The sequence below is a fragment of the Pipistrellus kuhlii genome, unplaced genomic scaffold (assembly GCF_014108245.1).
Source record: "Pipistrellus kuhlii isolate mPipKuh1 unplaced genomic scaffold, mPipKuh1.p scaffold_m20_p_11, whole genome shotgun sequence".
NCBI classification, from domain to species: domain Eukaryota; kingdom Metazoa; phylum Chordata; class Mammalia; order Chiroptera; family Vespertilionidae; genus Pipistrellus; species Pipistrellus kuhlii.
In genome coordinates this window covers 14,385,861-14,401,261 of record NW_023425416.1, presented here as the reverse complement: position 1 = coordinate 14,401,261, position 15,401 = coordinate 14,385,861, and the positions used below count along the sequence as shown (strand labels likewise).

Sequence of the window (15,401 nt, the reverse complement as noted above, 5' to 3'; positions counted from 1 at the left end):
ACAGCCAATAAATGTTAATCTCTAAGAAATAAGTTTGTCTTAAAAATGAATTCTTAGATTTGGTATTATATGCAGATAACACTAATTCTACTCCAGATTAGAAAAATGCTTTTTAAAACACTGTGTACTATAATGTCACAAATAATGTGGCATTAAGCCTGACAGTCTCAATGTAGAAAAATAGACAAACACATCTTATCAATATTCATCTTTCTGCATGTCTATGACTTCAGTTTCTTGCCTATGCCATTGGGAAAGCGATTATGCTGGATATTATGCATTGACTGACTGCCTTTTTGTTGTTCTAAGAATATCAGCTTTAGTTCAGAAGTACAAATTCTTGTGCATGCTTTCTTAACCACCAATAAAGGGAATGGTTAATGTGCCACAAAGCAAAGAAATGGGCTTTAAACGCATAACGTACTTCTAATAGTCTTACCTTTATATACAACAGGGTTTCTCAACTTTGGTACTATCACCATGTGGCCCAGATAATTCTAAGCCCTGATCTGTAACCACTAGAGACCAATAGGTCTTGCTGCCTTCCCTCTCCCAACCACAAACGTGTCTGGTGAGCCCTCCTCCAGTGGGAACTGATGGTTACAGGAAGAAGGGATTGGGTCTTGGAAGTGTGTGTGTTTTGGGCTAGTGAACAGAACCTCATGTCCAGCTTTGCAGGGAGGTTACCAAACTGGCTGGGCATGGAGATTCCCAAAATGCCTGCTCACAACGATCTGTTGACACTACAGATTCAGACAGCAGATGCAATAATCAGCACTGAAGCTTTATTTTGGGAAATGACTTGGCTTTAGTTTTATTTTCCTCTTTTTCTCCCAATTATGGTCTTTTCATTTGCCAATGCAGCTGAACAAAGTTTTACAGTTAATCTTCACTTCTTATATAATGATTGCTTTTTTTCTTTTTGTTTTGTTTTCCCCTTATTTTTCAGCTCCCTCAGGCACAAAAGGTAAACTCTTTTCCATCGCATTCCAGTCATCCCCAGAGCTCACGAGCTGTGCATGTTTCCATGGTCTTGTGCACTCAGCACTGTTCATGACCAGTGAAATGGTTTTCCTCTTACAACTTCAGCAGCCTGAAGTTGGACAGGAGCAAAAAGGCCAACTGAGTCAGCTGTCCCCTGTCATCCTGTTAGTCCCCCCAAGGAACCCTGTAGTAGACAGTGATATGGAAGCAAATCTCTGCCCAACCATTTTGCTAAGAATTCTCAAATAATAGGTCAAGGGTAAAGTTTGGCACATTCCTTCAAACATCGCATTCCAGATCTTCCCTGGGGAACTTTCCTAGAGAGACATATCATGTGAATAAATTAGTAAGGCCCAGTGACCAAGTTTAGATTCTGGGCTCTGAAGCCAAATCTCTGCAAACTCCCCTTGGGTTTTACTAGCTACAAAATCAACAGCTCCTTCTCTTGTCTTGTCACCCAGAAAACATTAGAACAGAGTTCTTACCAATGGCCAGACCCTTTCACTGGTCCTCATTGTCTGTCTGAGATGACCTGGATCCACCATCTAGAATGTTCTCTGTCCAGAAAGACTCCATGTGGTTGCAGTGCTGGCTTTGCTGTGTCGTCCCATGGCATGTCATTGTATCCTAAAGACAGTTATGGCAGAAAACATATCACGTGATGCCTGCTGCCTTGTTCTTGTCTGTTTCACAAACCTGAGAAAGATTTCCAGGAGACACAGTCATTTCCGGGGGCCAAATGAAGGGTGGTTTTGTTTCAGGAGTTGAGGAAGGGTGCCAGTCCGAAATTTCAGCAGCACCTCCCCAACTCTCCAGTTTGGAAAAGAGATAATTTGTTTTTTCCTCGTTGAGGGAGATGGCACAACTGCTCTACAAAAGACAGTCTGTTCAGACCATATGGACAACCAGAGGCCTAGAAATCATTACACAATGTATTTGAGTATTTAAACAAGGCGAGACATGCTAGTGTGTGACTTGGCTTGTGGTGATGTTTGATTACACTCCAGTGCCATCACAAAAGGACTGAACACTTCATTAAAAGTTAAAAGTATTTGAGTAGAGCAACCACTTCCAGGATAAATATATGGTCAGAATTCCAGAGTATCTGGAAGACTTAGCATCTTTGATAGGTCACACTTTTCTAATTGCCCACATTTGAGATTTCTTTTAAAGAGATTTAATAAATTCAGTGCCTAAAAATGGACTGGCCCCAACTTACTGGCATTTGTTCATCAACTTTCCATTGATCCATATACAAAAGGATTCTGTTGTAGAAGATTCCTCGTGAATTTGAATTGCCATCAGCCATGGAAGTTTAAACAAAGTTCAAAGCAAACCAACGCGGGATATGGTAAGAACAATTGTTGCTGGGACATCTGATTCTTCAACAGCACTTAGTCCACTGAACTCTTTTCTTCTGTTGTCATGCGTTGACTCACATCCTATGCCCTGTGAAGGGAAGCATGTTATTGTGATCATACAAAGTTCAGAGTCATGGAAAATTCCCAGTGGCTTTCCTGTCTCCAAAACCTACTGGGCCACGCAAGGCCTTGTTCTGTAGCCCTATATAACATGAAATAGCTTTTCCTCCCATTGCTCACCTATAAATTGTCTTCTCTGTTCAAATAGTATTAGAAATTATTAAGAACCCTGCTTAAAATGGTTTCAGAACTTTTTGGGGGTAGTTTCTGAGCAATTCTGCAGTTTGGAGGAGACCAAATATAAACCTCTGGCTATCTGGGCTGGAAGGAGAGGGCTGTTGATTGGAGGCCCACTGCGGATGGAAGCATCCTCCTTCAGGACCACCAGTATCCACTGGTTGTGTCTGAGCATCCTTGCCCCTCTCACCCTTCCTTGCCCTCCCCAGGGTTACCACAATGACACTCGCAGAGTCCTTTACTGGAAAGATGAGGTTCTTACAATCATTAATTCCCCTCAAATAGGTTGTCTTGCACTTACCCTGCAAAGAAATATGGTGGGCTCCATTCCCACCTTCATTCACTTGTGACCATGAGCAAGTAACTTAAGCTCTCTAAGCCTTAGGATTCTTGTTTATTTAACAGGAGCGATAGACTAACTTTGCAGTTAGGTTTTGAGAGTTATTTCTCTCACTTGTGCCTAGCACAGAGCTTGACATATGCTGGACTCTCACAAAATTTAGAGGTCCTGTGACTATTTGCTTGTCAAAGGATGCTCTAAAGAAGGTCAAGAGAGAAGTCTTGTGTGATAATGAAGTCTGGGACCTCTGCAGTGTTCTGTGGTTCTGACTCAAGCCTGATGATAATCAGGAGATGAGAGAAGATTCTAGAAGATATGCTGGACTCCTCCTATTTTGTTAGAAACTCTGTGTATTTCCTGACTGTTCCCTTTACATCAGTCAGAAAGACATGCTGATTGGGTTTGACACCCCACAAAGCAAATGCTTCAAGAGACAATTGTTTTTGAGAGATTTCTTCCTAACTTTTTTGACATTACCTGTAGATTTCACCCATCTGTGGACATGATTATAATGAGCCCCTTCCAAACTCAGGAGTTTATTGTTCTGGGAAAAGAGGGAGGCATCTCCAGCTGCTTCCTCTTTGGCCTGCTTTTCACACCAGGTCATGAGTGCGTACATTGGACATATGGTGTCTGTATTTGTGCCATCTTGTATCATCTGCAACTGTTCCTCTATAAATACTTTAAATAGCTATGTCTCTATAAACATGCTTATTTTCATCTCTTTGCTGATCTACAATTAAAAATGTCCTATTTGGATGTCCTTCTTACATGTAGCAGCCACTAATGAATATTGTCTATAAGTTATGGTTTTATGAGTCTAATATTTTGAGGACCTTTCAAAACTTATCTCCTAGCCCTTTATGACTATTTTCTGGAACAATTGTTTGCAAACAAATGGTTTTGTTTAGCTTTTCCCTGTGATTCCTCAGCACCTCTAAGATCATTTATGGGCCATAAATTTCAACCCTTTCTATAACCCAAATGTTGACACACCTGATCTATTGTTAAATGTTTTCACCAAATACATAGGCGGCATCCTGAAATGTTGGTTAAAAATCATGTAGTGTGCAGACCCGATGCGTTCAGGCTATCACAGATCTCTTTTTTTGGTGGAATTTGAACAGCTTTCTCCAGTGTATTGATTGCCCTTGAATTCAATAATGAAAAAACATCTATATGTGAGAAAGATTTGCCCTTTTTTTCTTTACATGGTACTTCTTGACTTCAACAAAAATATCTGGATGATCATATTTTATTATAATAATATAGCAGAATTCCCCAGCGCCATTGCAAAGGCATAATCAATAGTCATACCTAGGGGTGGGGCGGGGGGCGGCCCATTTTTCAAGCTGCCTATTCATTCAAGTAGATTCTGTCTGTAGAAACTAAACAACAGATATTCACTCAGTGGTGAACTTAATCACTGTCGAGTGGGGCCTTGCATACTGAAAGGCAAAAATACTCATTGGCTGTTTATGGGGGTTAATTTTTGCACACACTGGTATCCTTGCCTTCATTGTGTGCTGCTTTCCTATGCTTTTGGAGTTTGTCAAAGACAGTTTCTTGGAGGTTTTGAAGGTGCTTTATGTGTTTCTGGCCTGGTATTAGTTACTATCAGCCTGAGAATTTTGAGCAGGCACTGCAGTCTTCTCAAAACCAGAGTTAAAGACAGCCACACCTCCAATCCTGCTTGGAAAAGCAATTGATGCACCCAGTGTGGCCAAGGATCCTGCTTAATAGCCCAGCTGCCTGTTTTGTTTCCTGTTAGGAATAGCTTAACTTGCTTCTTGAACAAACACAGCAGGGTTCTAGATCTGTTGTTCTGCGCCTGCTGGGACAGTCTGTGCTGCTTAGCTTATGGGAGTGCATAAATTAGCTTCCTAAATGGAAGTCAATTTTTAGTTTTTCATTCAGGATGGGACTGTTTTATTAATTTCCACCCCTCTGTGCAAATGGGATCCTGAATTCATTTCTTTGTTTTCTTGTTTATATTAAATCGAGAGGAGTAACTGGAAGCATTCATTAATCTAAAGTTTTCTTCCCTTTTTATTCTCTCTCCCTCTCCTTCCCTTGTTCTTTAGGTGTAAACTTGTCTGAGCAGAATTTGGCCTGCCCTTATCTCAGTGTAATCAGATTTCAGCAATTGTGAGGTGTTATTTATCATTCTTGGCCTCATATAACTTCTATACTTTGAAATGTTGAGTTAACCATCATTGAAAATAGAACATTGAAAGCGCAATGCTGCTGTTTTCATAGAGCTGAAGGTCTAGTGAGGTTAGCATTTCCCAGCAAAGTCGATCTAAATGAAGTGCAAGACTAAGGTGGTAACTGTTTACATTTGGTTCTGCTTTAGGACTCATTTGTTTTTAACCTTCACTTGTGTGTAAACTATTACATCTTGTTATGAGAACCCCATTTTCCCCTTATCATGCACCATTTTATAGGAACACATATAGGCATGTTTTATACACATTCTCAAGCTGGGGCTGCTAAGCTTGATGAGACTCCAAGTCTGGAAGATGCTTTTTCTTGTGACTCTTAAGCACTTCTAAGATCATTTATGGACCATGAATTTCAACACTTTATATAACGCAAATATTGACACACCTGATCGTTAAATGTTTTCATCAAATACATAGGCAGCAGTAGGCTGCAGCTTAATTTAGAAGATTCATTCTGTGGTTGGGCATGGGAACTGGAAACCAAGGCAAGTCCAGTTCTCAGCTCTTCCCATGGCCAGTGGGATGGATGCTGGAAGTTGGAGTTACAGCATAGTACTCAACCATACAATGGTGCCAAGTTCTTTGTCCTCAGCTATGATTCTGTATGAGAGTGTCTGTGATAGTCCAGACAAGCTGCTCTGCTCTTGAAGGAGTAAGTGAGCTTTGCAAGTTTCTTACTCATGTGAGTGTGGGCCACATGGCCCTGTCCAGTTCTGTGTTTGAGACCATAAACAAATGAATGCAAGACCCTCTGGCTCAGATGCATGGCTTCCTGATGGTGGGATGGCCGGCGGACAGTATACAGAGGCCAGCTGAAGCCCGTCGGCGGATGGGAACACGAACTCTCTGTGGAGGCATTCTTTATTTAAAGGAAAGAATTTGTTAATTTTAAACAACCTCATAATGTATGTCTACTTGTATGTATGAAAAATATCCAAGTTTTACCCTATTTTATATATATATATTTGACCTTTTATTACACTTATATACTATCATATCTTATAATAGGGAAAATGGCAAGGAAATAACAGAGATTCTATTTCATTATGAAAAAATATTTATTTTTTTTAGGTTTTACACTCTTAAGAATAAAAATTAATTTTTAAATAAGTCTTCAAGAAAACATTGCCAGCCGAGACCGGTTTAGCTCAATGGATAGAGCGTCGGCTTGGGGACTGAAGGGACCCGGGTTCGATTCCGGTCAAGGGCATGTACCTTGGTTGCGGGCATATCCCCAGTAGGGGGTGTGCAAGAGGCAACTGATCGATGACTCTCTCTCATCGATGTTTCTAACTCTCTATCTCTCTCCCTTCCTCTCTGTACAAAATCAATAAAATATTTAAAAAAAAAAAAAAAAAGAAAAGAAAACATTGCCAGTACATTTGAAGACTGTTCATACTTATATGCTTTAACCCAATAATTCTCTTTTGGAGAATCTTATCTAAATCTTATCTAAATTTTGTTACACTTATATACTATCTTATAATAGGGAAAATGGCAAGGAAATTACAGAGATTCTATTTCATTATGAAAAAAAAATATTTTTTTTTTTTTTAGGTTTTACACTTAAGAATGAAAATTAGTTTTTAAATAAGTCTTCAAGAAAACATTGCCAGTACATTTGAAGACTATTCATACTTATATGCTTTAACCCAATAATTCTCTTTTGGAGAATCTTATCTAAATTGGTCAGCGGTTTACAAATTTATTTATTATGAGAAAAAAGAAGAGCCAACATACCCAGCAATAGGAAAGGGATGGCAAAAGTTACAGCAGTCCCGAGAGATAGTATATTAGGAAGCAAGTACAAAATTATGGGCCTAAAGGAGATTTAATAATATGCCTATTCCACTCACACCTCATTGGAGAGTTGGCTGGAAGTAAAGGCAACCTTGAGCTTAAAACTGAGAAAAATGGAGCTGGTGAGAACAGCATTGCCCACAATGCTATTCTGAGAGTGTGGTCACTACATAGCATACTGCATGGGATAGCCCTCTGTACTATGGTCACACTACAAAATGGGCTAGTCCACCCTCATGGTGTAATCAGGAGAGCCCAGTAGTCTGAGGCCAATGCCAGGGTCAGCTGGAGGTAGGGGAGAGGCCCAGCCCTGCCAGCTGTCCTTGGTAACCTGGCCCAGATGCTGTTATGATTAGCCCTGGTGTTCTCATGTTCCTCTTGGGGTGAAAACATCCCTCTTGCAGGCCTCTCTTGAGAGGAAGGCACATGAGCAGACAGTCAAGACATCCATACCCAGTGTTCAGCTTGAAGCTGTTCAGGCAGTGATGCTAATAGGCTTATGCCTTGCTTATTAGAGATAAATGGTTAAAGATCAAGCAGAAATTGTTTGAAAGCAGCGATATAGCCTGGTGTTCTTAGAAAAAAATAACTAGTTATTTGTAAAGACAAAGAACCAGCACTTTGTAGTCCCAGGCTTAATTTTTAATGTCTTAGGAATTTAAAATCTTTTTTTTAAATCTCATGGTTTAAAATATGTGAATGTTTTCTACTATTTCTTTAAATCAAGCAAAACCAAGAAATATGACTCTCTTGAGGAGTTAAAGCAATCGAAGCTACTCATAACATTGCTAAAATGAAACTGCCTTTTCTTTAGAAAGTCAAAGAAAAATCTGAAAAAAAGCAGTGGAATCTTTTTAAAAAAATGTTTATTTACAATTGTTCTTACATCTCAAAATGAATATATACATCCTTCTTCCTTTTATAAGGGAAGGAAGGCAGAGAATTGAAAGAAGATATTTCAAAAGAGTCCAGATGACTTGTGTGACATCAAATGTCAGCATAACCCATGTTAAGTTCTGGGGAAGTCTTGAGGAAAACAGCCCAGGACAGGCCATCTTTTGATTCCCTTGCTTCTGGATGTCATCTGATAGGTCATTCTTATTGACCCCACGGTGACCTTGAACTCAAACTTGTGTTGCCATTTTGAGGTCTCCTCTCTATTTGTTGATAGATGTAGAGCACCAGTATCCATTACATGGCATCTTAGATACATTTCCAGAAAAAAAGTAGTATACGCATCTACACTGTATTGGTCAAGACACTGGAAGAGAAAATCATTTAAAGGATAACTGCATGGCATACCTCAACGAAGTAAAGAGCTATGCAACCCAGAACATGTGATCCTGAGTCAAGAATGCATTTTTTTTCTGATTTCATTACTATATTTGCATTCCTTCCAAAGAATAGCATTACCACCAATCAGAGTCAATACAAGTCCAAGACTAACTTGACAATCAAATCGATGTCAAAATGGAAATCTAACACAAGTCTATATCAAATCAATGTCAAACCACCACTGGTAATTTTCGTCAGAATTTTCAGGTCCTCACAGGAGGAGACTTTCTGTGTGGCAGATGGAATAGGTAAACAGCACCAGTGACTCAGGTGTAGCCTCTCCTTTCTTTGGTTTTTTTTTTTTTTTTTTTTTTTTGGATAGGAACAATTTTTATTTTCATCAGCAGAATTTGTCTACTTGTATCATCTCTGCAAGTTTTAACTGGGAAATTGGTCATTTTAATGAAGCAATTGCCTTTTTGGTTTTTCTTCCTAAGCTCATCCACATATTTCTTGGTCTGGTTCAGTGCCTGATCCTTTTTCCAGTCACATTATTTGTTGGTCAGACCCCTAATTAATGGATATGTCTTCATTACAAACGCAAATGTAGCTGAGTGCCCTGGAGGGATGGCTCTGTGTGAGCCTCCAGACATCTCCTGCCAAAGGATTCAACTGAAATGACCCTCTGGGTAAACTGAAGCAGTTGAGCAATCATGCATAGCAACACTACTAAGAAGTTCAAAAACAGAGAGTTCCATGTTTATCCCTTCAAATTAACAAGAAGGATTTGGGGGAGGGAGGAGGACCAACCCTAGTTTCACGAGGTAGAAAAATGTCAGGCAAGGGACTAATGCCATGGTATGGATTTTCTTTTTCCAGAAATGACTCACTCAGTCGAACCACTGGCTGAATCATGAGCCCTTTTTGTGTCAATGGGACCCATACACTTTCTCCCAGACCGGGGACACAGGAGATGATTCGGAGCTGCTGCTTCTGAAGCATCTGTCTCTTCTTCCGTGACCCTCTCCGTCCCCAGCAATGACCTTCCCAATGTGCATCCTTCCCACCGCCTTTACTCTTGGCAATCACAACTCTCACCTACCCGGCTGCTTTCTAAAGCCATGATGTTCTATCATGGTATAAAGGAGAAATAGTATTCTATATTGTTTATGTAATATGAATGGAGAGGTGAACTTCTCTCCCCAAGCCTAGAATGTTCCTTGTGAGATTAATTGCACTTGACAGATGTGCCAGGCACTGTACTAGGGTGTTTCACATCTATAATTCTACTTTATCCTCCCAAGAACTCTGGGGGATCTTTCTGTTTTCAGGTGATTTGCTTGGTTGCCTTTATCATCACATGCCATTTGTCACAACATGACATGTCATACCCCCCAACTCAGGAAGCTGAGGATAGTGTGATTAGGACAGGGGCTCTAGAATCAGGCAGCCTAAGGCTCAAAACCTGACCCTGCCAACTTCTGTGACTAGGAGCAAGGTACTTTGCTCTTTTATCTTAAAAATCTTCACCTGCAAGACCTTTGCAATGTCTGTGTCAGGGTTAAATAAGGCTATGTAAATATAAAACATTTGAAGCAAAGTTTGGCTAAAGCAAGCTGTACTTGGCAATAGATATGGATAGGTGGGTGGATGGATAGATGGAAGGAAGGTTAGATAGAAGGAAGGAAGGAAGGAAGGAAGGAAGGAAGGAAGGAAGGAAGGAAGGAAGGAAGGAAGGAAGGAAGGAAGGAAGGAAGGAAGGAAGGATAAATGGATAGAAGAATAGATGGAAGGAAGGAAGGAAGGATAAAAGGATGGACAGATGAAAATGACCCCAGTTTGAACAGCCTGCTCTGGGATGTTATACAGTCTATGTGCTACTGCAGACCATTTCTCCTTTTGTGCTGCTCTCCAAGGAGATGACAGTGTTTAATTAAGCTGTTAAAAAAAAAAAAAAAAAAAAAAAAAAAAAAAAAAAAGCTCTGTGACATCAGCTGGACATCACAAGCCTTCTGCCCTATGGGTGGCAGCTGCATGCAGGCATCAGCTTCCCAGAACCTACTAAGCAAAGACACAAGGAGAAGGCGGGAACAGAGGCTGCCCACCATGAGAGCCGCAGCAGTAGCCTTAGAGTCTGTCAGAATGCTGGTCCCAGTCCTCTGTGACTCCTCATCCTCTCCGGACCTCACTTTTAAGCTAAATAAAAGGATGGGGTTGGGGTAAATTCCTTCCAAGAGTGTTTCCTGAGCGCTCCTTATTTAACAACTCCACGCTGAATGCTGCGGGTGAAAAGAGAAAGCATCCCAGCTTCTGCCCCTGGGGTCCCCAGGCTCCACTGAACCCCAGCTTGCCTTCCAGCTGCGTGTTCAGTGACTTTGCTGCATTAACAGTTTGCACAGACCTGGTCCTAGATGGTATCTTGGGCTGTAGAGTAAATATGATTATCTTTGTAGTGAGGTTGGAGAGCATCTGGTTCCCATTTCCACTTCGTTAGGGAAGGTTTATGGAGGAAGCGGCATTTCAGGGGGTCTTTAAACAAGGGGAAGGCTTTGTCTCAGCCCCGAAGCTCCACACTTGGCTGGGTTTCCAGGCATCGATTGTGGAGAGGTGGCTACGCCACGTTTGTGAACATATAAATGTCTGTCCGCGAAGGGGGTGGGGATCAGTTGTGTGTCCTAGCTCGTTGTGAACACTGGCCAAAGCCTAATGCCCCATGATAATTCTCATGTTCATTATTTTGGGGAATTCTTGAAATAAGCATGTTCTACCCTAATAAACAAACACAGCCATTTCCCAAGACAGCTTTCAGACATGCTCATCTGTCATATCCTCCTGCCAGGCCTTTACTTATATGTGTCCCTGCTCAAAGGCAGCATCCTCTTCTATGTACATGTTTACTCATAAGCACATTCCCTGCCTAATGACTTACATCTTAGAAACCCTGGGGGGGGGGAAAGAAAACAAAGGAAACGTTTTCCTGAACAATAACAACTTTATTAGAAGACAGTTATTTGGAGAGTCTCACACAGATGTTCCAACATCAGCCTTATCATCCGCCATGCTGTCCTCAGGTTGTTTAAATGAGAATGAGAGAACCGACAAATTCAGGGACTTAGTTCATGCAAGATGCAGGTAAAGTTCAAAAAGGGAAATCTGTTTATTTTTGTGTTTAGACAACTTAAAACATAGTGAATCTTGTAAGAATTAAGGATCTCCACTGAGACATAAGAGCATGAAACAGACTGACAGATTTCAGAGGGAAGGTGGGGGTGGGAGATGGGTAGAGATTAACCACTGAGGAACTTAGGTACATATATGCATAGCTCATGGACCCAGACAATAGTGTGGTGAAGGCCTGGAAGCGGTGGGTGCTGGGTGGAGGGAGACAAAGGGAAACAAAACAACAATAACAACAACAACAACAAAACACAAAGGGGACATTTGTAATACTTTCAACAATAAAGATAAATTAAAATATATATTATTCTGTATGATGAATTAAAAATAGATTGGAAGGAACTGGATTAGAAATGAAGAGACCATATAAAAATCTGCTTCTAAAGATCTTTCCCTAAAGAAAAAAAATGTTTAAGAAAAGAGAATTGAGGCTTTTGATGAGGGTGTAGGTATAAGATGGATATAACTGTTTTGAAGCATAACTGATAAAATCTATTAAAAATTTCAAAACTTAAAAAGAATGCATGCTCTCCAGATCTCAGGTGCAAGTAGCAGTGACTCAGTAAGACAAAGAAATGCCTTGGCTGAAGCAAGATGACATTTATGGCCCTAATTGGCTTGGCTCAGAGGATAGAGCGTTGGCCTGCGGACTGAAGGGTCCCAGGTTGGATTCTGATCAAGGGTATGTACCTTGGTTGCGGGCACATCTCCAATAAGGGGTGTGCAGGAGGCAGCACATCGATGTTTCTCTCTCATTGATGTTTCTAACTCTCTATCCCTCTCCCTTCCTCTCTATAAAAAATCAATAAAATATATTTTTTAAAAGATGACATTTACATACACTCTCTGGGACCCAGTGACTACACTTTACCGAGAGAATCACAGGCAGAGCAGGGAGCATTTCACTTGAAGGTTTATTTATTTCAAGTTTATGATTATGCTCCACTGCTATTGAGGATTCAGGAATTTTGCAAAAATGTTGAAAAATGCCAGTGCAAACTGAGAATCTAAATAATGTCCGTTGTCCATAATTTGTCTAGATTTTCAAAGAGAAACAGTTCATCTGAGGAGTGTTAGAAAAGACAGACGCTTCACCGCTTACATGGAAAGAACCAGCTCTTCAATTAAAAATAACAATGCCTGCTTTTTCAAAACCTCTTGCTATAAAGAGCATCCAAAATACTGATAGTCATATGTAATATGTTGAACCAAGAATACAAAACTTTATTCTGATAGCTTTTTCATGTGAAAGTGTTACAGTTGTTCTTTTAAAGGGCTGTTTTGTTCTTCATGCAAAAAGGAGTTGTTGTTTTGTTTTATTTTTTTAAAAGAACTATTATCATCATTATTTTTTTGCATTAATATTCATTGCAAGCATATGCTTTTGGGTGGTTTTATTTATAAAATGCTTTCTGTAGATAAGTATTTATGGGGATTTTCTTATTATTAAAAACTTCAATCATACGAAAAAGAGATAAGTATAAAACACTTAATCAGAAATATACATGATTTAGAAGTCTTTTGTAGAAAAAACTATTCTTTCTTACCCTTCTCATTTTATTTTATTTTAAATTTCTTTATTAATTATGGTATCACATAATTGTCTTCATCCCCCCATTCCCATCCCAAACCCCTCCCCACATATTTTCCCCACCCTCCCCCCCATTGTCCATGACCACTGGTTAGGCTTATATGCCTGCACACATGTCTTTTGGTTGATCTCTCCCTTTTGCTGCCACCCTCCCCTACCTTCGATTACCCTTCTCATTTTAAAATGACTTCTTGGGCTACTGAGTAAACTGATTTTGACATTTGCAGACATGTGTAAAGCCTCTCCTTTAAAACAGACCAGCAGGTTTCATGATCAGCTGGGGAAATCTCAAGGAGACTAACATTCAGGATCAGATAATGTTACCATTAGCCAATCAGGTGATGTTAATGATCCTGAGCTCCCCTTTCACACGTAAGATGTGCCGGTAGGATTTTGTTTCCAGGTTTCAGTGGGTTTCACCTGTGTTCTTCTCTGGAACTTGCCTGTTTCCCTACCAGGGGGTGTCCTCAGAGTCAAGGCACTTCTGCTTATACCCCAAAACAGAAAGTACAGGTGAGGATAGGTCATTGAGGATGGTTCTTATGGGATTCCCCCCTGACATCTCTTCCCAGTACTGAGGATCAGGGCTCCTGTGATAAAGGCAGGGGTGGGAGGTTGGGGAGGAGATGTAGGCAGGCATGGAAGGGATAGGTACAGAGGACTTTTTGGTCCAGGGATAGGTGGGAAGGCCCAGGGAGTTTTTGCATGTGTAGAGAGTTTCTTCCTAGCCACCTCTTCTGTTCATGTGTCCCAGCTCTTCTCCCTGATGCTCCCATCTGCACAGACTGTCCTTCCCATGACTTTCTTCTTAGTTGCTCTGGAGTGTGAAAACTGGAGGACTTGGGTGCCATCTGTTTCCATCCAGTCCCACTGCCCTTCCCTCAGCATATGATGCCCAGAGTATGGCCCTTGGGGATTCCCATGTCATTGGTAGACTTAAGCTCATGGGGAGAGGAGAAGAGAAAATGCCAAGGAGTTGGCTTCCTTTCATTCAAGCTGCATTTCCAGCACTCCCGTGTCACCTTCTCAGGTCCTGCTTACCTGAAGAATCAGTGTTAGTCCTTTCTAAACATTTCATCTGCTATGGAAAGATGTACACAACTGTGTTTTTCCACCTCCTAGTACTCTTATTTTCCTATTAAGACAAGGGTTATTGGCAGAACTAAGAGTTGATACAGTCTATCTTTTCCTCCACTGGAGAGGAACTAAGTGACATTGGCTGTCATTTAAATACATTTTTTATTGGGAAGGCCATATTCTGAAAAGGGCTTATCTCCCAGGACCTTGTGCCTGCAATTCCCCCAACCCTCCACTAGGGAGCGGCAGTGTCTTTTCCTGGAGCGCAAGTTGGCGTTCATCTCAGGTACTGGAAGGAAGGCACTGCAGAAATACAGCTACATGCATGTGTCTATGAAATGTGTTTGTATTATGTCCCGCACTTACACGATGTACTCTTAAAATGGTCAATACATTGATCAACTTTAATAAGAAAAAGGAAAACATAGAAACCTAAGAGGAGCAAAGTACAGGAGGAATGTGATATTTGAGGAGAGACACTGAGTTGGCCTTTGATCTTGGCTTAGTGCCCGCCCCTTCCTGAGCCGCTTCCCCATTTGTGCACAACCTCCTCTTTGAGCCAAGGCCTCCAGGGCTGAGCAGACCTGGCAGAAGGCTCTGCTGAAAACCACCTGGCAGCTCTTAACTTGCTCAAATGCCTTCTTAGGGCCTGGCACCCAGCTCGCCCTCTTTCCCTGGGGCTTGGCACGCACCCGCAGGAGGCTCCAGCTGCAGGACAACCCGAGGGCTGTGCCACTGGCCTGGCAAGCTTTCTCTGAGGGGAGAGGTGAGAAAGGCACCACAGCAGATGCCCTGGTCTAAAGGGCCTGTTGGACACTGGTGATGCTGCGCCCGTCTCCCTGACTGTCCTTTCCCCGGGTGTCCTCACATTATGTCCTGGTGGGAAGGACCACCTCCATGGGTAGCTAGAGCTTACTGGGTCATTTATGGCTAATATTGGCACTTGCACCACTCAGGACTCTTCTGTCACAAGTCACAAAACCAATCCATACTCATTTGGGCAAAACAACAAAACAAAACAAAATAAAAAAACACTGCTTCAAATGACCCAATCATGGCAAAAAGCATGGGGAGAGCTGACCTTAGGAAGGAGGGCATCCAGGGGCTGGGACTCTCTCTTTCTCCTGTTTTAATCTCTCTCCCTTTCCTTTTCCCCCATAACACACCACACACACACACACACACACACACACACACACACCCCTCGTATCTCTCCTCTCTCTGGGGTGACTTTGTGTCCTCAGTGGCTGTTCTGTGGGGGAGGGAAGGTGGGC

General features: G+C 41.4%; 1 protein-coding gene across 3 annotated transcripts in view; it reads left to right on the top strand.

Annotated features, from left to right (window-relative positions):
• Positions 1-15,401, top strand: part of CACNA2D3 (calcium voltage-gated channel auxiliary subunit alpha2delta 3) — a 773,665-nt gene that overhangs the window by 536,747 nt on the left and 221,517 nt on the right. For 2 of the 3 annotated variants that reach the window (XR_004986777.2, XM_036430833.2), the window contains exon 14: positions 950-967. The exons of the other annotated variant lie outside the window; for it this stretch is intronic. Coding sequence is in view for 1 of the 2 variants with exons in the window: in XM_036430833.2 (XP_036286726.1) it covers positions 950-967 (18 nt within the window). In the remaining variant the exon portion in view is untranslated. The remainder of the gene's footprint in view (positions 1-949; positions 968-15,401) is intronic. 3 annotated transcript variants of the gene reach the window in all.